Consider the following 17,141-nt stretch of genomic DNA (forward strand, 5'->3'; position numbering starts at 1 on the left):
CAAAAACTGCCATGGAGTTGTCTGTGTCTGCACAGTGGATGACATACTTAGCTCTCTGGCCCAAAGCATAAGACCTGGAGGCGTGGTCAATGCTCTTTGGACACTCAGAATAGCCAAATGGCATTGATCACGCCTCTAGGTCTTAAGTTAAGTAATAAGACCTAATACTTAAGACACGCAAATTCAGCCCATACTGTGTAAGTGGTGCTATTGTCTGTATTTAACACGAAGCCTGCCAGAAACATAGTAACCGTAGATAAGCATTAGTCTAGCAGCCCGTCAGAACCATAGGCTTCATATTCTTTAATCAAGGTTTTGATCGGATCGCATCGACAACTCTCTCCCGTTAGCATACAGGTGTAAAGTGTTACAGTGGACGCAGCCATTTTAAAATGCGCATGCATCCTCTTGCACTCTTGTGTGCTCTATCTCCAAATCGGTAAAAACAAGGTTTTTCAACGGCCGACAGCAGGCGCTGTGATACTCGCCGTCGGGTTTTTTCTGCACCGAGTAACCGGTCAAGACACCACAGTCATCGTAACGGATATTTGGCTCTTCAAAATAAGGGTTGAAAGTGGAAAAACCTTGGCAATGCGCAATAAATAGATTAATTAATCCTGGTGGGGGATGGGGTCCTGCACTGTACTTTTTAAATGTGCCCAATCCATAACTCCCGTTATCAGCAAAACACAATTATACATCATCATGATTTCCACTTGGTGTCCTAAATTGACATAATTTATCAACACTTTATTTATTTATTTATTTTAGTGCTAGGAGTTAGACCTAGGAGTGATTCTGAGATGCTAGATGATAAATAAGGGCCCTGCATGGTCTCGCCCCACCTCTGTAGGATTGGAGATTGATAAAAATGACAATGTCGCTGAGGCTAGTCTGTCTGTCTGTCTGTCTGTCTTCAGGACCTGAGTGCACTGGCCAAGGAGCTCCGAGAGCTGAGAGTGGAGGAGGGCAGTAGACCTCCAGTCAAGGTACACAGAAATGAACGCACGCACGCACGCTCACACGTATCTCAAATAATTGCATTTAGGCTACTACGTAATATTTGTGACAGGCCTATGTGTGTGACGACTCTTTACACGCATCAGGTGACAGAGTTGCTATGTGTTATGGTGTGACATACTGTATCTTTCTGAATTTTTTGAAAATTAAAATTAATAAAAGAAGGGGACGATAGCTAAGAATCACTTCTTTCCACCACAGTTAACCAATTAAACCCTATATACTGCGTTGACTGGGCTTACCCAGGGGTGTGTACTTTGTCCTGTCCATTTTCCCCTTACACCTAATCTCTCCTCACCGAAAATAAAAAATAAGCTTGCATGGCGGAGAAAAAATAAAGAAGTCTACAAGCTTGCAGTGTCAGCGACACCTTGTGAGGTTGTACATCGGCTATTTCGGCCCGAATTCCCACCCATTATTCTGACATACCCAGAATAGGGACACTAGGGTCTGTGTGGTTAAGAGTGTTTTTCGAAGTGACATCTGACAATAAAACTGGCGATATGCGCACGCACATTTAACATTACCCACTAGATTCTCATTTTCTGCCCGAACCCGGCCCGGCCCGACATTTTAGGGCCGGGCCCAAAAAATATGCTAATTAGTCGGGCCGGGCCGGGCCTCGGGCTCTGTGATTTTCCATGATTTTTTATTTTTCTTCTTTTTTCAAATTTTTTATTATAATAAAAATAGCAATTCTGTTATTTGTGTAATGTGTAGGCTATACAGTATAGCCTACAAGTATGTATTTATTATGAAGAGGGCTGCGCTATGGCGATTCACTTGTGACAGGAGGAAGAGGGAGGAGGCGGGGGGCTTGGAATGGATTACTGACTGCGCAGGCAGAGAGAAGTGAACGGTGGGGTGGTTGTTTAATGTTTATACCGCTGGCTAGCCTCTGTTTTGCGGCGCACCAAATGAGCTTCAGTTCATAATGCTAAATGTTTTATAAATCAATCGGATTATCACATGATAGACTGCAACATGACAAAAACAGTTGCACTGAGCCATCTCGTTAAACCCAGCTGACTGCGATAAATAACCTAATCATTAGGCCTAATCAACGTCATATAGTCACCAACCGATCCATATAATTCTGTAGTGTATGATCTGACCACGCAATGTTACAGTCCACTGCAGGCTACAGGCTATTTGATTTACAAAATGATTAGTATTATAACCGCCGTCCCTCAGTGCAGCAGCGGCGCTCCTCGTTATATGTGCCCGATTTAAAATAACAGATCTCTAAACTGTCAAGACACGCCATGAGCGGGTGCATGGATGGTTTGTAAACTTTGTAGGCTATGTTTGTTCTTTTGGACACCGAACGGGGACGATACTTGGGGTCTTGGACATAGCTTCACTTCAGAGGAAACGGGGAGCTACTCACCAGTCACCACCACTGGAAATGGAATCCATTAGAATGATATGGAAAATGGAAATGGTACATTAACAGTCTAACGTGAGCTACATAAATCCTTTATTTCGGCGATAAGTCCATTGAACTCCGTTCTCACTCTCACACAGACACACACTGAAAGAAAAAAAAAGAACGCCACTTTATTGCATGGCCAGCGCAGCAGCATGCGCCGTCAGTGGTTCACTGACGGCGCATGCTGCTGCGCTGGCCATGCATTAAAGTGGCGTTCTTTTTTCTTCTTTGTTGGGCTTTATAGGGCTTCGGGCCTAACATTATGGTATTTTTTAGGGCCGGGCCGGGCTTCGGGCTGACCCAGTTAGGGCCGGGCCGGGCCGGGCTTCAAATTTCGGGCCCGATGAGAACTCTGTTACCCACGACAGGATATTGATGATGACTAAGATTATTCATTTCTTCCCTCGTCTGTTTGTCTCTCGTGCCCCACGGCTCCCCAGACTTTGCAGTGTGCTAATGCAAATTTTCGGGGATGTAACATTTGCTCTGATGTCTTTCTGTCGTGATGAAGGTGACAGACTACTCCTCCTCCAGCGAGTCGGAGAGCAGCGACGAGGATGGCGAGACAGTGGGGCATGATGGGACGGTGGCTGTCAGTGACATCCCACGCGTCATGTAAGACGCCTGCTTCATTTCCATCCATTTTATTGCTCTTTCTCTCTCCGTCTTTCTGCATTGCCATCATTCTATCTGTGTTCCTGTTTGTCAATCTGTCATTGATGCTTTCTGTTTCTAGATACCCCCCCCCCCCTCTCTCTCTCTTTCTCTCTCTCCCTCTCTCTCTCTCTCTCTCTCTCTCTCTCTGTCGATCTCTCTCTCTCTCTCTCTCTCTCTCTCTCTGTCGATCTCGATCGAACGATACATTTATTTTGGTAAAAACTTGTCTAGATGTGTCATGACTCATGAGGACATTTCCAAAGCCAGTGAGTTGTCAGTATAGTTTTGTCAGAGTTGTCATGCAAATGATCGGGTTTCCTTTCCTTTGTGCATGTGTGCGTGTGTGTGTGCGTGGGTGTGTGTGTGTGTGTGTGTGTGTGTGTGTGTGTGTGTGTGTGTGTGTTGCAGGCCGGCAGTGCAGGGTAGTGTGGAGTCGTATGGAGGGCTGACAGAGGATTCTCTCGGAGACTCCTACAATAGCTCCAAAGACGGCACTCTGGTGATGAGAGAGGTAAGGAGCACGCACGCACGCATTCACACACACACACACACACACACACACACACACACACACACACACACACACACACACACACACACACACTATCTGAAATACTTCTGTATGTCTTTCTTTCTCTCTTTCCATCTCAGACAGAGGAGAGGAGGCGAGGGGGACACGCGGAGAGCAATGGGATTGGTAACCATGGTAACCATTGTAACCTGCCTGACCTGGTGCAGCAGAGTAACTCCCCATCAGCCACGCCCACCACGGCCCTGCAGGAGCTGAGTGACATGGCTGAGGTTGGACATGCAGAAACACACGCACACACCATGCACACGCACGCTAGGGCCGAGCCATATGACTTCAAATCAATATCACAATTATTTCAAACTTTTTGCTCGAGTAAGATTAACAGTTTGATGGCCGCTAATTGTTTAATCCAGTGTTCCACCGCGCCTAAAACGCTATACCCGACATTTGTTTAATGTGTTTAATTCACCGTTTTAAAATAATTTAAAAGAAACGGGGGATTTATCCGGGACCTGATGACGAGGCCGTCACGTTATGATGACGAAACCGGAAATCAAGTCATCACCTGGGCTGCTAGGGCTTCTGGGAAATTGAGCCCCATGCAAGTGAACAGGGGGTTTGTATGGACTACAACTTGCTTTGCACTGTGGTTTCGTTCCACATTGTCATGGCCGCTGGTGCTGATGATCATAACAAGCCTCTAAAGGTAATAAAACATAAACTCGGCAGCGTAGAATATTTGATTAAATAGCGGGTAAAATCTCCTTCTCAAAAGATTTTAATATTATGGAAAAGTGAATTTTCCTCCGTAATATAATTCAAAATGTGAAACTTTCATATATTCTAGATTCATTGTGCATAAAGTGGGGGTTTTTTTATCGAGAAATGTCGACCATCTGAAAAGTATATTAATGTATGCAGTCAATACTTGGTCTGGGCTACTTTTGAACAAATTATTTTATCAATGGGGTGTGGCATGGAGGTGATGTGGCACTGTTGAGGTGTTATGGAAGACCAAGTTTTCTTTGATAACAGTTTTTAGCTAATTTGTATTGTTGAATCTGGTGTCTCACACCTTCCTCTTGACAATGAAACCTAGATTCTCTGTGTGGTTCAGGTCATGCCAGTTGACTGGTCAGTAAAGCACAGTAATACCATGGTCAGTACACCTATTACAAGTAAGACGCGGGAAGCGAACGCAGCTCGTGTGTGTGTGGTTGTGTGTGTGTGTGGTTGTGTGTGTGTGTGTGTGTGTGTGTGTGTGTGTGTGTGTGTGTGTGCTACAGCTGCGCCCTGTGTGTGTGTGTGTGTGTGTGTGTGTGTGTGTGTGTGTGTGTGTGTGTGTGTGTGTGTGTGTGTGTGCTACAGCTGCGCCCTCTGGTGGCGGGCGGGTGGTGTCACAGCGGAACAGACAGACAGACAGACACACACAGACAGACATGATCTGCAGGGTCTCATAGTTAGTGCTCATTGCATTCGCAACTAGTAGTGTTGGCTCTGTGGGCAGGTGCCAAGTCCAGCTGGAAAAGGAAAATCAGCATCTAGCTTGTCAACGTACTGAAGCACAAACAGCTGTAAAATATCATAATAGATGGTTGCACGCACGCACGCACGCACACACACACACACACACACACACACACACACACACACACACACACACACACACACACACACACACACACACACACACACACACACACAGTTAAACTGGGACTGTTTCCTGTCTCACAGTTTGGCGTGGGTGGACCCAAGGCTTCCTTCACTCCTTTCGTCGATCCACGCATCTATCAAACGAACGATGAAGATGATGATGATGATGAGACGTCAGCAGCAGGTGAACTACACTGTAAGTAAACCAATCACAGCAGGGCTTTGATTACAAATGCCATGTTGATCTCCATCGCATTACCGTCAACCGTAAGAGTTTTATGAATGACCTACATACAGTATCTCTAACTCTGCTCATAGCCGTGTAATATATTTGGCAATAATCTCTTGTATCCAAGCAATTTATTTTCATAATTATAAAGCTAAATGAGCGTTGCGCATGGTACATGGCATGCACAGAGCATGTTCAATGAGGAAACTGGGTGCAGTTGATGCTGGCCAACTATTGGTCAGTCTCAGCTCCATGCTTATATTCTCAACCAATCACATACTTTCTTCATAATAGAGTACCCTATTTAAATGGGGAATTGCATTGCTCATTTATATTCATTAATAAATATTGAATTGTCTTGACTTGACTTTGCTATCTGTACATTGTGTGGAAAGAAAACTTATAGTTATAGTTCTATGTAATATCATTTTCTATTTAGTTTCTACTGATTTTATTAAATCATCTGACAATAATTGTTATTGGAGGAACAAATCAATCACCACATTTTTGTTTTTTTACTCTAGCCATGTTTGCCAATGAGCTGATGAGGCAGGAACAGGCCAGACTAAACGAGGCCAGAAAGATCTCTGTGGTCAACGTAAACCCCACTAACATCAGGCCCCACAGTGACACGCCGGAGATCCGCAAGTACAAGAAGCGCTTCAACTCTGAGATCCTCTGTGCCGCGCTCTGGGGTGAGAGGCAGAGACATGTTTTTGACCAGTGCTTCACCTTTGAAATCAACATATTGTATTTTAAGTTGCTATTCATTGGTATCAAAGGACATTTTATTTTCCTATTACCAGCATTAACTACAATCAGTGAATTATGCATTTAGGAGCTTCCACTATCCGTAAATGGTATCTTGCGGCCATACTACCCACTATACATTATGCTGACACCTTTATTTGCGGGTGGAGGTGTGTCTGTAGGCTTGTTGATGAGCTTTCCCTACATTTGCTATCTTGCACACACAGGTTTAGAACGGAAAGCACCTCCTCAAACCACCCGCAATACAAATTCCGTTTGATAAAAGAATGCGCTCCTGAGTGAGTCCTCCCAAACCACACCTATACTAACAATCTTAGTATTTCCTAATTATTTTGGGGCCCACTTGCAATACCCTCGTGGCCTACCAGTGGATGCCGGCCCACAGGATGAAAACCAATGGTTTAAATGTTTTTTGGACTTTTATTTTTTTGTTTGTGTAAACAAAATGTCAACTGTGTGTGTGTGTGTGTGTGTGTGTGTGTGTGTGTGTGTGTGTGTGTGTGTGTGTGTGTGTGTGCGTGTGCGTGTGCGTGCAGGTGTGAACCTATTGGTGGGAACAGAGAACGGTCTGATGCTGCTAGACCGCAGCGGTCAGGGCAAGGTCTACAACCTGATCACCAGGAGACGCTTCCTGCAGATGGACGTGTTGGAAGGCCTCAATGTGCTGGTTACTATATCAGGTTAGCTTAACACTCAGTCCACACACACTCACTCATTTAGTTTTTCTTTGGTCAGTCTTGCAGTGAATAGTACCTGTTTAAGAAAGCCACAGAACCCAGTCAGCACTTCCTCCTTCAGTTTTAAACTAGCATTATCCAGTGGTGGAAAAAGTACTCCATTTTGGTGCTTGAAAAGCGCCTGGACTACATTTGCACCCATCACTACTGACGACCGCAAAGACAATCTTACCAGTGACCTATCATGGTTGGCTGCAATGATAGTCTGAACGACATAAAAACCCATACTCTGACTGCTGCAACGCGGAGCGAGTGGCAACAGAAGCTAATGTTATGAGCTAACTGTAGCTAGAGTAGAGGACAACCATAACAAAACACAGTGAGTAAACCAACAGAAGAACGTTGGAAACGAATGAAAACGGGCGTTACAAGAGCTGTTGCACCTGGCAGTTATAACTGAGAGTCATTCTTGTTTTTACTGAAGTAAAAGTATCAATACTGCAATGTAGAAATACTCTGTTACAAGTAAAAGTCCAGAATTCAAAAAGTAAAAGTACAAAAGTATTGTTGTCAAAATGTAGTTAAAAGTACCAAAAGTAGAAAATACTCTTTTATGCAGAAGGTCTCGTTTCTCAAGTTTTCAAATGTATAAAATGTCTAAGAACCAAATCTACAAAGCTCACACTAGGTCGCATCGCGTGAGCTTTTCAATTGGCCGGACTATTATATAAAATCATATATAAAATCACTAAAAAATCACTAAAAATCTGTAAAAAATCTTATAAAAAATCTCGATACCTAGCCTCCTCGATGGTTCTTACCTCACCATGATAACATAAAATCATAATATAATCAAAATCTACAAAGTAACTAGTAACACATTCTTTTCAAATAAATGTAGTGGCGTAAAAGTACAATATTTGTACTCAAGTACAGTACTATAAATGTATGTATCTAATGTGTAAATGTATAGGCTACTTAGTTACTTTACACCACTGTGTGTGTGTGCGTGTGTGTGCGTCTCCTCAGGGAAGAAGAACAAGCTGCGTGTTTACTACCTGTCCTGGCTGAGGAACAGGATATTGCACAATGACCCGGAAGTAGAAAAGAAACAGGGTTGGATCACAGTGGGGGAGCTGGAGGGCTGCGTGCATTACAAAGTCGGTAAGGCTGTGTGTGTGTGTGTGTGTGTGTGTGTGTGTGTGTGTGTGTGTGTGTGTGTGTGTGTGTGTGTGTGTGTGTGTGTGTGTGTGTGTGTGTGTGTGTGTGTGTGTGTACGTACTTGTAGTGCATATTTGTCTGTCATTGAACCATTTTATACCTGTGTTTCCAGTGAAATATGAGAGGATCAAATTCCTGGTGATTGCCCTGAAGAACTCAGTAGAAATCTATGCCTGGGCTCCCAAACCCTACCACAAGTTTATGGCCTTCAAGGTATGACACACACACACACACACACACACACACACACACACACACACATGGACACGCATGTTAGCCAGTCCTTTCTAACATGCCTCAGGTCTAATCATTGATTGTGTTAGATCAATTAAATTTGTATCTCTGCCATTGCCATCCTGCCTTGTCTCCAGGGTCTATTGGTATTTCCTTGTACCGGCTTAATTACTAACTGTGACACAGTTTGTCAGTCTGCAGCTCCCAGACTCTGGGATGCCCTTCCTCAGGTCTTGAGAGCTGCAGCCTCTGTAGACGTTTCTGAGAACCACCTAAAAACATTGCCTGATTCACTAAGCTGTACACCCATATGTTGGGTGTAAAGGAATTTTCCCACACTTCCCACACTAGTAGTCTGATTCAGTAAAACAAAAGATTGTCAGTGAATTTTGCGGAGGGCCGCTCTTTCTCAAGTGTGCTTCGATGCAGAGTGCAGACTTACTACTAACATGGGAAGTTTGGAAAATTAATTTACACCCAAAATATGGGTGTGCTGTTTTGTTTTGAGATTAATTTGTGTTTTTGTTGTTTTTAACCATTTAAATGCTTCATGCTGTGCTTTCTTTCTGTTCAAATACATTGTAACATTAAAATAAAATGTACTTATCACCCCCCCTCCACTTCTTTCTCTCACTTTCACCCAAATATCTCTCTCTTTCTGTCTCTGTCTCTGTCTCTGTCTCTCTCTCCCACTGTCTCTCTCTCTCTCTCCCACTGTCTGTCCGTTGGTCTGTTCTCTCTCTCTCTCTCCCACTGTCTGTCCGTTGGTCTGTTGGTTAGTCGTTCACTGAGCTCCAGCACCGACCCCAACTGGTTGACCTGACGGTGGAGGAGGGTCAGAGGTTAAAGGTCATATACGGATCAAGCGTGGGCTTCCATGTAATCGACGTGGACTCTGGCAACCCCTACGACATTTATATCCCTTCCCACGTAAGTGTGTGTGTGTGTGTGTGTGTGTGTGTGTGTGTGTGTGTGCAAAGGTTTGTGTATCAGTAGTATGCATTGTTCTTTTGTACCCTCTGTATATAGAGTAGGCCCTTCGCTCTCTGCTCTTTATGCAGACGGTGACGTAAATTCATAATTTGTAGGAGTGTGTACAGTATGTGCATATTTGTTGCTCCCCCTGTTGACGACCATGACAAGAGCATGATTTATGATGGTAAGATCATCCACCTCACTGTGTCATATAGTCGCTGTCAAGTGGAAACCTCATATGTCCAAAACCAGTACTTTCCAGGAAATGGAACGAACATTTTCAGAAATATTGAAACCAGCAGATCTACAAGCTCTGCTGGTTACTTTTAGCTTGATACTCTTGTATGACAGAAAAACATTAAAAAAGTTGAACAGCAACCATATGTAGGTGTTCTTCCAATACAGTGTAAATGAACAATTAATTGTATGACAATATTATGTCATTACTGTATGCCCAGTTTGTAAATATAAAATGATAGTTCAGCATTATAGAGGCAGAGGGGATCAAAACATAGTTAATACCCGCTATAAAAGTGTTCAGTTGCTCAGCCAATGACTTGGATGACCTGCTATTTATGAAGGCGTATGATATTTAATTTGACCTATTACGCCATCAATAATTTCACAGAGAGTAGATGCTGCTTTCAAGTAGTGGATATCTCATTTAGAGTCGGAACACTTCATTTGCTGCCACTGTGCTACTGTACTGGCTACATTGATTTCCGTCCCGTTTGCCAATCTCGGCCTTTGCTGAGGTCAGTATTGAGTCAAATGGTTCCCCCACGTGCATTACTTTAATGCCCTTCTTGTTATGCTGCATGGCAATTATTATTTGTTTTACATTTTATACGGAGTAGTGAATGCTCACATTCCTTTTGTACTGTAGGCATTATGATTTTTAAACTTTTAATGTTTTTGGATCTATATATATCTGTTGCTGTCGGGCAGAAACCCATATGTCCATATTCCAGCTTATTATGTTTTGTTGTAAATTAATGCCGTACTACTTCATCATATAAGAGCGTCACACAAAAGTAGTGAAAACAGCAGATATACAAGCACACTATGCCTCGCAATGCGTGTAGATCGGATATTTTCACAAATGTAAATCGTTTTTAGAATAATATTTTTAAAAGGTTTGGTGCCGCCCGGCAGCAACGATATCATGAATGCTCTTCACCGTGTGATGATTGTTTTACTGTGTACCTCCTGTTTCTGTTTTCTCTCCCTCTCACTCCTTCTGTCTTCCAATCTGCCCGGCAGATGAAGGTGACATCCTGCCATCCGTCCCTAATCCTTTAGACTAGATCAATAGATGCTTTGATAGAAAAAACCATAGATGGAACCACAGTAGAGCTAGACTTAGAGGTGTCTGTGAAAGATACAATTCATTACAGTACGGATGTGTGGATAACGTAACCCAAAGATCTATTTAGCAGAGTTAATTCATCTTACTCGCCAGAGACTTCACAAGGCATGAATCATGTTTGATGTGCCAGGCAGCATCAGAACGTCTTTTGAATGAATGGAAAAACCTTGAATACTTTGCGAGACAATTGCTAACTCTCATGATAAGCTGGAAATATACACTCAGACAAAAAACAAATCATATATAATTTAAAGAAAATGTCAAATCCACCAGATCTCAAACCAAACACTCAACAAGCCGCTCACACAACACTCAAAATTGCCTCTTAGCTTGAATGTTCTAAAGGGACCACTCGATGCGACGATGCCTCTGCTTTTGGGTTTGAGACCGTAGTGGCAACACCCTCAAACATTCACAACAGTCAATTTGTTATCATTCCAAAAGGGCACATGCCCCCTCTCTAAGCGATGCCATCATGTCCTGTCCTCCCAAGTGGTGTTGCTAGGTTACGGTGCTGACATGTACAGTTGCTCGCAAAGTGGCTGAGGTACACTTTGACAGTCATTCTGTGTTGAAGGTCAATAGAGGGCCTCAGCCACTTGACAACTAGCTTCACACGCACTCGTTTCCATTCGTGCAAAAATATTCTGTCTACGGGTACAAAGGTTGAAGTGCTTGTTCTAAAATTTGGACATTTTTCTGACACAATAGACCTGCATGCATTATACACATACTGCATACATATAGTGGCCTCGCTGCTGCAGCAGTGAGCCCACAATAAGAAATGACTTCACACCCGTGTGAACTGTGAAGTGAGGGGCGCTAATATAACTCATGTTGATTAGGTGATGTAATGGTGATGTAAAACAAACGGTGCCAACACAAACATTAAACGCCATTAACAATAAAGAGAAAATATGACGTAATGAGTTACATTATGGCGTAAATTTACCCTTCATTGTCACTGGCGTTTACAAAACAAACATTTAACTAAAGACAAACATTAAACCTGCGTATAGGAGGGGCTAGCGCCCCTCAAAAATAGGCTATTGCTATTTGGGAGCCCCTGAACTGCAGTACCTACTACTGCTAGTCTGCTACTAAAAACAAGTTAATTCCATTCTTTATAGAGTTCCGGTGAAAGTGAAATCTCCCAAGTCTAAGATGAAATTTCAGCATCCTTGTTCCTCAGCCACAGTACCGTTTTAATCCCCTGTCCGACGTTTTAAGTCTGACTGTGAGTTGCAACCCCATGACTGTCTGGGATGCTACTTAATGTAGTGGGTCTCCAGGATAGACATGGGGATTAGCACACCTGTGTGTGTGTGTGTGTGTGTGTGTGTGTGTGTGTGCGCGTGCGTGTGCATTCATTCATGGGGAAAGTGGTTTTCTTGACTTTGCCTGTTTGACCATCAGCTTTTAGTTGCATAGTACAATCCTACAATGTTAATTTAATATTAAACATAAAAAACAGTGGATATTTTTTACCATGTGCATAGCCCGTTCTGCTTTTAGACCTGTGGTCTGGGCCAAGCCAATTATCAGGTAATCAGTAATTAGCCAGGCCCCGTAGTGCATTAGTTCTTTGAATGCCTCATTTTCCCCTAAACCACATTGACCCTATTTGTATCAGTAAAATGTTAAAATGAAATGATTTTGAAAAACATAATTTAATTGGGCCGATTCAAGGTTCTAGTGTGTGTGTGTGTGTGTGTGTGTGTGTGTGTGTGTGTGTGTGTGTGTGTGTGTGTGTGTGTGTGTGTGTGTGTGTGTGTGTGTGTGTGTGTGTGTGTGTGTGTGTGTGTGTGTGTGTGTGTGTGTGTGTGTGTGTGTGTGTGTGTGTGTGTGTGTGTGTGTGTGTGTGTGTGTGTGTGTGTGTTAGATCCAGAGCCAGGTGACCCCCCATGCCATCGTGGTGCTCCCTAAAACTGATGGGATGGAGATGCTGCTGTGCTACGAGGACGAGGGGGTCTATGTCAACACGTACGGACGCATCACCAAGGACGTGGTGCTCCAATGGGGAGAGATGCCCACCTCTGTCGGTATGAACCCCTATATAAGCAACCTTGGCCTTGCATTAGTCTTGCTTCCTAATGTTTTTTAAACCAGTGGTTCTCAAACCTTTTATGTCAAGGACCCCCATAACACCTTGAGGGCCCGGGCCTATTTAATCCTTTAATAAAATGTGCCCATCGTCAGCAAGCGCCTCTAGGCTGTAGAGCGATGCGATCAGGTTTCATAGCACTAATTTGACGGAGATTATCAATCTCTGTCTCGGACACATGACCGTGAACTTGAACTTGACAGTGATTTACGTCATGGGCCCCGATGCGGTGTTAATATAATAATATGTATTTGTCCGTGACCTGATTCGCTGCATTCTCTGATTTGTTTTGTCACTTCTCTACTCAGTCTAACTCAGTCTGGCGGCTCTGGCCAACCTCCTGTTTGACTCCATTTCATAACATCACCCGTTAAGTAGCCACGTTGTTGTTGATACATCATCAGCCAGTCCCTCATGCTTTTCTCACTGTTGAAAAACATTGCTCCAGTTCGAGACTAAAACCTACGGTAAAAGTATACACTAATTTGATTCAATAGTCCACTATGTCAGATTCAGCAGTACAAAACAACTGACGGATGTTTAGAGTTTAGTGATTAATACGGACGTTGCAGGGCAACAGCAGTAGCTGCGCGTTGATACGTCAAACTGGTATTTTTGTTCCAATCCGCACCACAGACCAATCGGAAGCCTCAGGTCGATTTCTCAGTTTTACATGTCCCGTCTACCTTGGAGAGAAGACTTTCCAGACTGAGTAGCGAAGTGACAAAACAAAATCACGGACGCTGAGAATCAGGCTGGAAATCAGGCTACCGCAGACCCCCATCTGGACCTATTCCCCCCTCCTTCCCCTCTATTTGTGTTGTTAAAATGTTTCAAAAGTTGTCCCAAGATTCCAACTCTTTTTAGAAAATTCCCGAACTACAGGCTCACAACCCTGAAACCATTACATCGCCATCGTTGTGAACTTGTAGATGTGTATAGGGCTCAAGTGGTCAAACTGGACATCTTTTGGGCGTGTTTACATGTGGTTGCTAAATCTGTGCACTCTGTGTTCACATTTTTATGTTTGAACCTTCAAACATAAATTCTGTTTCCCGTGTTTCGACAATGACTTTTGTGTTGTATTGTTGTTATAGGTTAGAATAGGTTTCATGGGCCCTAATGGATTTAGCACAGGGAGGGCACATTGATTTCCAATTCCAGTTAATTCCAACAACAGAAAAGCAACCCACCGAAACAGAAGTTAAAAGTGTGTGTGTGTGTGTGTGTGTGTGTGTGTGTGTGTGTGTGTGTGTGTGTGTGTGTGTGTGTGTGTGTGTGTGTGTGTGTGTGTGTGTGTGTGTGTGTGTGTGTGTGTGTGTGTGTGTGTGTGTGTGTGTGTGTGGATCAATAGCAAAGGGAGGTCTCAGAGAACTGGGCTTATGGAGGTTCATTTCAAGTTACATTCAAATTTCAAACCCCACTCTCACTACTGAATGTCTTCCAGAACAGTTAAGGGAGAGAGAATGGATTGAAGTTATAAAACAAAAGTGAGGAAGATAGACATGATGAAAAAACAGGATTTCTCTGCCATTGCTTGCTAGTGAGCAGCATTTTAGATCGGGAGGCATCCTTTGGTTAGACATAGCATTGGTTAGACATAAGGTTGGTGAGGTGTGCATTAAGACGACCGGATTAAGGTTGGTGAGGGGTGCATTAAGACGACCGGATTAATGTTGGTGAGGGGTGCGTTAAGACGACCGGATTAAGGTTGGTGAGGGGTGCGTTAAAATGACCGGATTAAGGTTGGTGAGGGGTGCGTTAAGGGTTGGGAGAGGGTTAAGGTTAGGTTTAGGTGTGCTGCCCCGTGGGAGGTTAGGGTTAGGGTGAGGGCTTGAGATAGGTTGTAGGACTAATGACTGGTCTAACCAATGACTAGTTTAAACTAAGTACTGCCATTGTCACACCATTGTAACACCATTGTCAGTCAGTCATTAGGTGTATCATTGTTCTTGCAGAAAGAGCAGAGGTCAGAAAGCATTGACTGTAGTAACGTTTTCATGTCTGCTTTCCAGTTCAACCATTCAGGTGATATTGATGATAGTAGACTTTTAAAATAAAATGGAGCATAGATTAACTTCACCTAGAACAATTATCATGGTATGGATAAGAGTAAAGATTGTCGCATGGCGTTGGCCTGGAGTTCTAACACTCAGTGGTCTGACATTGAAATCGTCCTAGTGAATAAATGCATTTGTTGTGCTTTACTGCCCTCCTCTGGCAGCCAGTGGTAGTTACTTTTGCACACTTTCACAGTTGTTTTCAAAAATGTCTCAATAGTAGAGCAGGGAGACAAAATACAACCACCCCAATTGTATACTGCAAGTTATTTTGTATTAACATACTCTACGATAAATCACATTTCTTTAGATTTCTACAGATACGACATTTTTAACACAACACACGCTTCATTTCCAAACATACCTCCCAACTCATAAATGGAATCTATATTTCTACCTGACCCATTGCTCAAAGGAGGTGTTTCTATTATTTATAATTCTCTCTCCTGTTTAGATAATAATGCCTCCTTGGAGTATTTAAAAACTGCTTGGGAAAACGACTTAGGAATATCTATCACTGACGAGCAATGGTCTACATCTCAAAAGTTTGTGCACTCTTCTTCATTATGTGCCAGGCACGGTCTTATACAGTTTAAAATATTACACAGGTTACATTTGTCAAAGGAAAAACTCAACAGAATGTTTCCAAATGTGAATCCAGCCTGCGACAGATGTGGCCAGTCGCCGGCCACTCTAGCTCATATGTTCTGACACTGCACTAAACTAACATCATATTGGCAAAGTATATTTAAATCACTGTCAGACATTGTTGGAAGACCTTTTGACCCGGATCCACTGACAGCAGTTCTGGGGGTCAGGGGGCCCGGGGTCAAACTGTCTACTTTCCAATATAACATGGTAAAATATGTGACTCTACTGGCTCGCAGACTGATACTGTTGAATTGGAAACAAGCACAGGTTCCCACTCACACTACACTTATGAAAGATGTTATGCACTACTTGCAATTGGAAAAGATAAAGTTTGAATTGAGAGGGAGTGAAGATAGATTTTACCAGACATGGCAACCCTTCATTGACCATTTCAATAGGTGCACGCTAACCCCTCCTACACAATAGATAACATATTATAAAATTGGAAAGAAAAGAAAAAAAAGGAACTGAGTATTTTTTCTTTATTTTATTTTTTCTCATTTAAAAATAAATGTCTAATTCAGTTAATTTACAACGTGTTGGGAAAGTTTGAGAGCAAGAGTGTCTGTCCTGTTGTCTTTGTTTTGTTTGTCTGTTCACATTTGTCATTGTTTAACTGTTTTTTGTTTTTTCGTGTTTATCACATTTATATATCTTTTTTATTATGTATTGTATGTGGAATTTACATTACCTGTCATTATCTTTCATTTTATATAACTGAATAACTCATTATCATTGTCAAGGATATTCTGAAGTTGTCATATACAAAAAATGCCTAATAAAAACAGTATTAAAACAGTTTTGACAATTATATTTGTATTAATAATTTATATATATATATATATATTTATTACACACACCATATTGATTAATTAATTTTTTTTTACATAGTGCTGCTTTAAATAAATCTTGTAATCAGCGTAATACAGAACAAGATTGAATAAGAAAGCAACAGAAAACTAATAATCTTAGTTTTCACTGACTGACTGTCTCTCTCTTTCCCAGCATACATCCATTCGAACCAGATCATGGGGTGGGGGGAGAAAGCCATCGAGATCCGCTCAGTGGAGACGGGTCACCTGGACGGGGTCTTCATGCACAAGAGAGCCCAGAGACTCAAGTTCCTCTGTGAGAGGAACGACAAGGTGAGCCTGGTGGCCATGTAGCAAGGTTCAAGGCTGTGGCTCAGGAAGTAGAGCAGGTCGTCCAATGATCCATGGGTTGGCGGTTCGAATCCCGGCTCCTTCTGTCTACATGTCGAAGTGTCCTTAGGCAAGACACTGAACCAATTGGCAAGACACACAGACAATGCAGCAGCATAGATAACGTCAAACAGTAACAACAGCGACAAAAAAGGATAGAATAAAGAGTGTGCAAAAGAGAGAGAGAGAGAGAGAAAATACAAGTAAAAGTCCTGAATTCAATATAAAAGTTTGGGTATCAAAATGTACTTAAATTAGCAAAAGTAGAAAAGTAGTCATGTTATGCAGAATGTACCATTTCACAAGTTTTTAAATGTATAAATTGTATAAAAGAATATTTTGAAAATAGCAGCT

General features: G+C 42.5%; 1 protein-coding gene across 3 annotated transcripts in view; it reads left to right on the forward strand.

The window, feature by feature from the left end:
* tnika (TRAF2 and NCK interacting kinase a) overlaps window positions 1-17,141 on the forward strand; it is a 101,461-nt gene that overhangs the window by 78,791 nt on the left and 5,529 nt on the right. For 2 of the 3 annotated variants that reach the window (XM_083791814.1, XM_083791815.1), the window contains 12 exons: window positions 921-989; window positions 2,964-3,067; window positions 3,518-3,620; window positions 3,761-3,910; window positions 5,376-5,490; window positions 6,048-6,218; window positions 6,831-6,974; window positions 8,001-8,135; window positions 8,305-8,405; window positions 9,207-9,356; window positions 12,653-12,812; window positions 16,591-16,730. In XM_083791814.1, the coding sequence (XP_083647940.1) occupies window positions 921-989; window positions 2,964-3,067; window positions 3,518-3,620; window positions 3,761-3,910; window positions 5,376-5,490; window positions 6,048-6,218; window positions 6,831-6,974; window positions 8,001-8,135; window positions 8,305-8,405; window positions 9,207-9,356; window positions 12,653-12,812; window positions 16,591-16,730 (1,542 nt within the window). Of the gene's footprint in view, window positions 1-920; window positions 990-2,963; window positions 3,068-3,517; window positions 3,621-3,760; window positions 3,911-5,375; window positions 5,491-6,047; window positions 6,219-6,830; window positions 6,975-8,000; window positions 8,136-8,304; window positions 8,406-9,206; window positions 9,357-12,652; window positions 12,813-16,590; window positions 16,731-17,141 lie in introns of those variants that run through there. The other variant, XR_014570835.1, reaches the window with a different exon arrangement.

The sequence above is a fragment of the Protomyctophum parallelum genome, assembly GCF_964188405.1.
Source record: "Protomyctophum parallelum genome assembly, chromosome: 20".
Taxonomy (NCBI): domain Eukaryota; kingdom Metazoa; phylum Chordata; class Actinopteri; order Myctophiformes; family Myctophidae; genus Protomyctophum; species Protomyctophum parallelum.